General features: G+C 41.5%; 1 protein-coding gene across 1 annotated transcript; it reads left to right on the top strand.

Annotated features, from left to right (window-relative positions):
* The first annotated feature begins 683 nt into the window (after positions 1-683).
* LOC120039212 (zinc finger protein 239-like) lies at positions 684-2,950 on the top strand. The gene is made up of 2 exons (XM_038984703.1): positions 684-692; positions 1,537-2,950. Exons 1-2 carry the CDS (start codon positions 684-686, stop codon positions 2,425-2,427), a joined length of 900 nt encoding a protein of 299 aa, XP_038840631.1. The 3' UTR covers positions 2,428-2,950.
* Positions 2,951-8,865: the final 5,915 nt, after the last annotated feature.

Here is an 8,865-nt window from a genome sequence, read left to right as displayed (position 1 = left end):
GTGCCTTATTGCTATTATAAACTGGTTACCAACGTAATTAGAACAGTAAAAAGGAATATTTTGTGGTATACGGTCTAATATACCATGGCTGTCAGCCAATCAGTGTTCAGGGCAAGAACCACCCATCAATGACATGACCCTCTTCTGGACTAGATTAAAACAATACTAAACCCTCCCCTTGACTGAAATTGAAAAAGTATAACCCTCATTTTCCCCCAGGTAACCATTCTGGACATTTAGATCCATCTCTTACGTTGGGTCATTTAAAGGGTGAATTTGTCTGTTTTGAATGAATGTTTTGTTGTCAATGCTTAGCTACCTGATCTGTTGAAATGAGAGAATTGAACAATAAAAAATATTTTATATTTTTAGAGAATATAGAAAGTGCCAGATCTGTCAAGAGAATAACTTGTTTCCATTTCTCTTTATTACTACTTGCCGACTCAGATTAAATCTGAGGAGGGTAACATTAAGAGTGAGGACAAACCCAGCCTGCCACTCTCCTTCCACACTGAGTAGAAACCTACAGTCACTGGGTCCTGATTGTGACAGTGGAGCCCAGTTTGCACTGCAGGATCCAGATATGGCATCAGTGAAGCTGGAAGACTGCAGTCAAACACTGGAGCTGAATGTCAACATTAAAGATGAAGAAGAGGAGGAGAAGATTGGGACAACTGTTAGTCATGGTAACAGCAGGTTCTATCTATTAGTTATACCTCCATAAGTTATGACCTAGTCTATTGATAGGTTGAATTCTGTAATTCTGACATCACACATCTCTGAACAACTGGGTTATCTGGAGTGATCAGAGAGTAGACTAAAGAAGTGAAGTAGACAAACTGCCAGTGTTTTAAAGTTCTATGAAATGAGTCTGTGTAGTTACTAACCCTTGTGATGGTGAGTGGAGGATGATTATGGATAGTTATTTTCACCCCTTTTGCCTTCGACTGTTACCAGGGTTGGGGTCAATTCCAGATATTTTGGGAAATAGACTGATATTCCAATTCTCTTCAATGCTTTTCATTTAGGAAAATGTAGAATTGGAATTTGGTTTACTTTCTGAATTGACTGTTATTTAAATGGAATTGACCCTAACCCTGACTGTTACCCACTTTTAGAGTAGTTTTATTCCCCTGTATTGTACAGCCTACTGATATGAATACATATGTCACCCAGTACAGCCAGAAGAGGACTGGCCACCCCTCAGAGCCTGGTTCCTTTCTAGGTTTCTTCCTTCTAGGGAATTTTTCTAACCACTGTGCTTCTACATCTGCATTGCTTGCTCTTTGGGGTTTTAGTTTGGGTTTCTGTAAAGCACTTATACATGTCACATTTATTTTATGAAACCATTTTTACATCAGCAGTTGTCACAAAGTTCTTTACAGAAACCCAGCCTAAAACCCCAAAGAGCAACCTATGCAGATGTAGCTTCATAAAATACATTTGACATGAAAATCACACCAACAGACTGGTTCTTCTGATGTTGTTTACACAGGAGACCATGTTGAGACATTCTCTACATCCAGAGAGCAACAGCAGGAAGATCACAGAGCTAAGAGATCTCACCACTGCCCACATTGTGAGGAGATTTTCCCAATTCTATCAAAGCTAAAATTACACCTAAAAATACACACTGGGGAGAATCTGTATTCCTGTACTGACTGTGGGAAGAGCTTCACAACATCAAGGGCTCTGAAACTTCATCAGAGAGTGCACACTGGAGAGAAGCCTTACTACTGCTCGTACTGTGGGGAGAGTTACTCTCAACTGAGCAACTTCAAAAAACACCAGCGTCTACACACAGGAGAGAAGCCTTACTCCTGCTGTGACTGTGGAAAATGTTTTACAACATCATCTGAGCTAACAGTTCATCAGAGAACACACACTGGAGAAAAGCCTTATATCTGCTCTGACTGTGGGAAGAGTTTCTCCCACCTGTGTAACTTTCAAGCACACCAACGTATACATACAGGAGAGAAGCCATACTCCTGCTCTGACTGTGGGAAAAGTTTCTCCCGATTGTATACCTTAAAGTCACATGGACGTACCCATACAGGAAAGAAGCCTTACTCCTGTTCTGACTGTAGGAAGAGTTTTTCCCACCAGGGTAGCTTTAAAGCACACCAACGTATACACACAGGAGAGAAGCCATACTCTTGCTTTGACTGTGGGAAGAGTTTCTCTCAACAGAGCAACTTAAAAACACACCAACGTATACACACAGGAGAGAAGCCTTACTACTGCTCTGACTGTGGGAAGAGTTTCTCTCAAGAGAGCAACTTAAAAACACACCAACGTAAACATAAAGGAGAGAAGCCTTACTACTGCTCTGTCTGTGAGAAGAGTTTCTCTCTTCAGAACCAATTAAAAACACACCAATGTATACATAAAGGAGAGAAGCCTCGTCAGTTCTCTCAGACCAGCTGAGATTTAAATGCAGTGATAGAGTGATTTTAATCTCATTGCTTGACTTGGACTGAAATAGGTGCCGGTACTTATTTTGGGTGCCGGTACTGTTTTTATTTAGCTTCAGGACCTCCACAAAACTTTTGAGCTAATCTATAACAGGAACAGGAGCTCAAGCAGTAGAACATTTGAGGGCCTGGTACTCCGCTCCGGTAAGTTCCTGCCCAAGTCAAGCGCCGGTACTCACAACATGTATCAGATAGAGATGGTGTGATGACCACTTTTCACCACTAGTTTTGGGGGGATTATTTTACAAATTTATTTAATGATACACAGTTTATGAAATTAATACATGTGTTTTATTAATTGTTTTTAAAACTAGATGAGTTATTGTAGTTACTGATCATGAATGTGTTTGGATAATTGCATCCAGTGGCGTTACTAGTCCTGGGCTTTCGGGGCAAAAGCCCCGGATGTTTTAGGCCCCAAACCTTGGATGGTAAAAAAATATATACTGTGTATCCGTAAAGTATTCAGACCCCTTCCCTTTTTCATATTTTTTTTTACATCCTTATTCTAAAATGTATAGTTACATTTTTGCAAATGTATTAAAAATAAAACTGAAACCTTATTTACATAAGTATTCAGGACCTTTTCTATGAGACTTGAAATTGAGCTCAGGTGCATCCCTTTTCCATTGATTATCTTTGAGATGATTGGAGGCCACCTGTGGTAAAATCGGACAGGATTTGGAAATAAACACACCTGTCTATAGTGGTCCCACAGTTGACAGAGCATGTCAGAGCAAAAACCAAGCCGTCAAATTAATTGTCAGTAGATCCTGAAACACGATTGCGTTGATGCATAGATCTGGGGATGGGTACCAAAACCTCTCTGCAGCATTGAAGGTAACCAAGAACACAGTGGCCTCCATCATTCTTCAATGGAAGAAGTTTGGAACCACCACGACTCTTCCTAGAGTTGGTTGCCCGTCCAAATTGAGCAATCGGGGGAGAAGGGCCTTGGTCAGGAAGGTGAGCAAGAACCCGATGGTCACTCTGACAGAGCTCCAGAGTTTCTCTGTGTAGATGGGATAATCTTCCAGAAGGACAACCATCTCTGCAGCACTCCACCATTCAGGCCTTTATGGTGGAGTGGCCAGACGGAAGCCACTTTTCAGTTAAAGGTACATGACAGTCCGCTTGGAGTTTGCCAAAAGGCACCTAAAGGACTCTCTGACCATGAGAAACAAGATTCTCTGGTCTGATGAAACCAAGATTGAACTCTTTGGCCTGAATGCCAAGTGTCACGTCTGGTGGAAACCTGTCACCATCCCTACGGTAAATCATGGTGGTAGCAGCATCATGCTGTGGGGATGTTTTTCAGCGGCAGGGATTGGGAGACTAGTCAAGATTTAGGGAAAGGTGAACGGAACAAAGTACAGAGAGATCCTTGACGAAAACCTGCTCCAGAGTGCTCAGGACCTCAGACTGAGGTGAAGGTTCACCTTCCAACAGGACAACGACCCTAAATACACAGCCAAGGCAATGCAGGAGTGACTTCAGGACAAGTATCAATGTCCTTGAGTGGCCCAGCCAGAGCCCGGACTTGAACCCAAATGAACATCTCTGAAGAGACCTGAAAATAGCTGTGCAGCGACGCTCCCCATCCAACCTGACAGAGTTTGAGAGGATCTGCAGAGAAGAATGGGAGAAACTCCTCAAATACAGGTGTGCCAAGCTTGTAGCATCATACCCAAGAAGACTCGGGTCTGTAATCACTGCCAAACGTGCTTCAACAAAGTACTAAGTAAAGGGTCTGAATACTTATGTAAATGTGAAATTTGAGTTTTTAAACAAAAATACATCTAAAAACCTGTTTTTGCTTTGTGTAAATTGATGAGGGGGACAAAAAACTGGCCAGTTACCAGGAAAGCGCCTCATCCATCCACCACCACTACCAAACCTTGAACCAGCTGCTAAAAAAAGGTAGCTAATCAGGAGAAAAGGATAATAAAATGTATTCAGACCTGGAAATAGGAGTTTCCTTTCACATGATACAGAGGGAGAACTAATGTACAGGATTTCACATTTGCACGTAAGTTGTTGAATAGTTTAAACTGTCGTAGCGGATGTTGATTTTTAGCAACCCATTATTGACTGACAGGTTCAGGTTGTCCAACTACACTGATGAAAAGTATAAAACGCAACATGTAAAGTGTTGGTCCCACGTTTCATGAGCTGAAATAAAACATCCCAGAAATGTTCCAAATACATTAAAAGCTTATTTCTCTCAAATGTTGTGCGCACATTTGTTTACGTCCCTGTTAATGAGCATTTCTCCTTTGCCATGATAATCCATCCACAGGTGTGGCAAATCAAGAAGCTGATTAAACCGCATGATCATTACACATGTGCACCTTGTGCTTTGGACAATAAAAGGCCACTTTATTAAAATGTGCAGTTTTGTCACAATGCCACAGATGTCTCAAGGTTTGTGATTGGCTTGCTGACTGCAAGAATGTCCACTAGAGCTATTTCCAGATAATTTAATGTTAATTTCTCTACCATCAGCTGCCTCCAACATCATTTTCAGAGAATTTGGCGGTTTGTCCAACCGGCCTCACAACCGCAGACCACATGTAACCATGCCAGTCCATGACCTCCACATCCAGCTTCTTCACCTGCGGGATTGTCGGGGGGCTGAGGAGTATTTCTGTCTGTAATAAAGCAATTTCTATCTTCTAGAGATGAACGTACTTTGGTGTGAAAAGTGCAAATCAATCCCAGAACAACAGCAAAGGACCTTGTGAAGATGCTGGAGGAAACGCGTACATCTATCCACAGTAAAACAAGTCCTATATCGACAACCTGAAAGGCCGCTCAGCAAGGAAGAAGCCACTGCTCCATAACTGCCATAAAAAAGCCAGACTACGGTTTGCAACTGCAAATGGGGACAAAGATGGTACTTTTTGGAGAAACGTCCTCTGGTCTGATGAAACAATAATATAACTGTTTGGCCATAACGACCATTGTTATGTTTGGAGGAAAAAGGGGGAGGCTTGCAAGCCGAAGAACACCATCCCAACCGTGAAACACTGGGGTGGCAGCATCATGTTGCTTTGCTGCAGGAGGGACTGCTGCACTTCACAAAATAGATGGCATCAAGAGGAAGGGAAATTATGTGGATATATTGAAGCAACATCTCAAGACATCAGTCAGGAAGTTAAAGCTTGGTCGCAAATGGGTCTTCCAAATGGACAATGACCCCAAGCATACTTCCAAAGTTGTGGCAAAATGGCTTAAGGACAACACAGTCAAGGTATTGGAGTGGCCATCACAAAGCCCTGACCTCAATCCTATAGAAAATTTGTGTGCAGAACTGATAAAGCGTGTGCGAGCAAGGAGGCCTACAAACCTGACTCAGTTACACCAGCTCTGTCAGGAGGAATGGGCCAAAATTCACCCAACTTATTGTGGGAAGCTTGTGGAAGGCTACCCAAAACGTTTGACCCAAGTGAAAAAAATTAAAGGCAATGCTACCAAATACTAATTGAGTGTATGTAAACTTCTGACCCACTGGAAATGTGATGAAAGAAATAAAATCTAAAATAAATCATTATCTCTGCTATTATTCTGACATTTCACATTCTTAAAATAAAGTGGTGATCCTAATTGACCTAAGACGGGAATTTTTTACCAGGATTAAATGTCAGGAATTGAGTTCCAATATATTTGGCTAAGGTGTATGTAAACTTCCGACTTCAACTATATCTATCTATCTATCTATCTATCTATCGATCGTCGGGAAACAGGAAGTTCCGGGCAGGCTCCAGACACAATGAAGTCTGCGGAACTGTGCTCTGAAGACTATAGCGCGTGTGTCCGTTTCAAAAGTATTACTAAAGGTATGTAATAGCACGTTTACACTTTCTAATATCGAAAGAACATGTCACGTAATAAATCCGTCAATGTATTATCGCGTTTGTTAAAGGTTTAATGACGTGTTATTTTTGTGCTAAACATAGTGAGGATAGAACGTGATTAAAAACGATTTTATCTAGCTAGTTAAGTTTAGACTTTGGGGTTTGTCAGAGTGAAGGAATGTACATTATTTCGTCAATGTAATTTCATAAAGAATCAATTGATTTGACATGTATTTTATATATGTTCATGAGCTGGTAAAATGGCGGCGCCTCTCGGTCTGAGTCAATAGACTTGCAGGCGGTGCGGCTGCACCAGAGAGACAATTTCAGGGTTGTTTTGCTGTTTAGAAGCAGAATGTCATGGTCATCTGATTTCTACATGTCACTGTAACAACATTCAGACACATTCAGTTTCTATATTTATCTATAATTGTTACTGTGGTGTGATTGGGAAATACAATCGGTTGCGAGTAAAATAGTGGAAAATATTACATAGTGCTGACTCAAACTGCAACGTTGTATTAATTGTTTATTTCGTAATTTATGCATTAACGTGAATTTGAGTAAGTCTGCTATAGCTTAACTGCACGTAGAGTGAACATTTTTAATAAGGGTTACATGGAGAAAAATCGATATCTGAAAGGAAAATGGAGGCCGTCCTGTCAGCAAAATATATTAGACATAAACCCTCTGAACGCTTGAAAAAAAAAGACGCCCCCTCTATACCCCAAAATAATTATTAAAACAAAGTGGATAGTAGAGAACATGTCTACCGTTTACCCTCACTTCTTGACAGACCAGAGCCTTTAGATATGCCATTTTAGAAACTGTTCTTCGTCCTGTAAGCGTTGCATGGCAACGCAGGAATTTTGATAGCGTACAGTGCTGCGGGCCAGATGTTTGTGGGTTCGCAGACCACCGTGAACAAGAGTAGGGGTGGATACATCTATTTTATGGTAAAATCATTCCATTAATCTATCGTCGTATTTGCAGGTCTGAGGGGGAAAAAAGCATTTTATAAACATTTCATGCAGGTCTACGTCATTTTACGTATTAGCCAAATATGTTTTATTTCCACACAGGCTAAGAATGGACAGAGAGAGAGAGATGCCTATGTGTTCATCTTATATTTCTCCAATGCCAAATCAATGTGTCTCATTTACAACGAAACTGTCCCTGTTTGCAAATAACTAAATCTGAGACCATCTGACATGTTTGGTTGGCGGTAGGTAGGGGCGGGAGGTCCAGTATAAACACAAACTCACTTCCTTGACAACAGCTCTGCTCCGTTAAGCGTAAGAAGTATAAAAGCCCGGATGTCTGCGGAAGATGCATCTGCAGTAAATACTGTATGGCCACTTCAGATATCGGATTGACCATCCAGTCTTTTAGCAGAGAAATGTACATCTCTCACTGCTGGCTACTCTCATTCTGTGTTTTTAACCCAACAAGTATTTCCCTAAAAGCTGTCTGGGTTTAAACGTCTTCTATTGTACAGAAGCTAAATAGATTAATCAATTGGTAGTGACAGAATTAGATTACTTCCCAAGAAAAGTCATATTTTTGTCTCCTGGGCTATAGAGGGTTATATCTCAGCCTCTGAATGTCAAAGAAACAAAGGAAAGTATTTCCTGGTAGTTTTACAGCTTGTTTGTAGCATAAAGCAGCGTGGACCAAAACAGTGTTATAGACCACTTTATATAATCAGATCAGTTTTATTTTCTTCATGTTAATCTAACAAGGGGCCTGTGCTTTTTGACATCTTCTTCACTAAAAGAGGCCTATGGCATAACCACTCATACCCCCTCACACCCCCCCAAGTGGAGTCTGGCTTTTAACTCAACAGCCCTTCACTGACATGGAGGTAGGCTATTTAAAGAGTGCATGGTGGGTGGAGGAATAGGCTAGTCCGCGTTCAAGATAGTGATTATGTTTTGGGGGGGACTAGGTCTAATCAACAACAAAATGTGAAGAAACCTTTCACTCTCTTCCTCAACTGCCACCATAGGCCGACACAGCACAGCCATTGGTTAGGATAGGCCGACACAGCACAGCCATTGGTTAGGATAGGCATACACAGCACAGCCATTGGTTAGGCAGCATTTTAAAAAAAAGGTATTGGATCAACAAGCTGAGCAAGTCGGGGCTCAGGGTTGGAATAACCTTTGCAGTGTGTAATACAGCCTAGTTGTATTTACACCATCCCAGCAACTATCCTAGAACCACATTATAACTTTGCTCTGTGCTTCTCCCAGCATGCACATCGTATCCTATAGCCCAGGGCTCTCCAACCCTGTTCCTGGAGAGCTACAGTCCTGTAGGCTTTAGCTCCAACCCTAATCTAGCACACCTGATTCTAATAATTAGCTGGTTGATAAATTGAACCAACAGGGTTGGAGTTAAAACCTACAGGAGGGTAGCTCTCCAGGAACAGGGTTGGAGTTAAAACCTACAGGAGGGTATCTCTCCAGGAACAGGGTTGGAGTTAAAACCTACAGGAGGGTAGCTCTCCAGGAACAGGGTTGGAGTTAAAA

This window comes from Salvelinus namaycush, unplaced genomic scaffold (assembly GCF_016432855.1).
Source record: "Salvelinus namaycush isolate Seneca unplaced genomic scaffold, SaNama_1.0 Scaffold26, whole genome shotgun sequence".
NCBI classification, from domain to species: domain Eukaryota; kingdom Metazoa; phylum Chordata; class Actinopteri; order Salmoniformes; family Salmonidae; genus Salvelinus; species Salvelinus namaycush.
The sequence above is the reverse complement of the archived record's forward strand: the minus strand, read 5'-3'. Positions and strand labels throughout refer to the sequence as shown.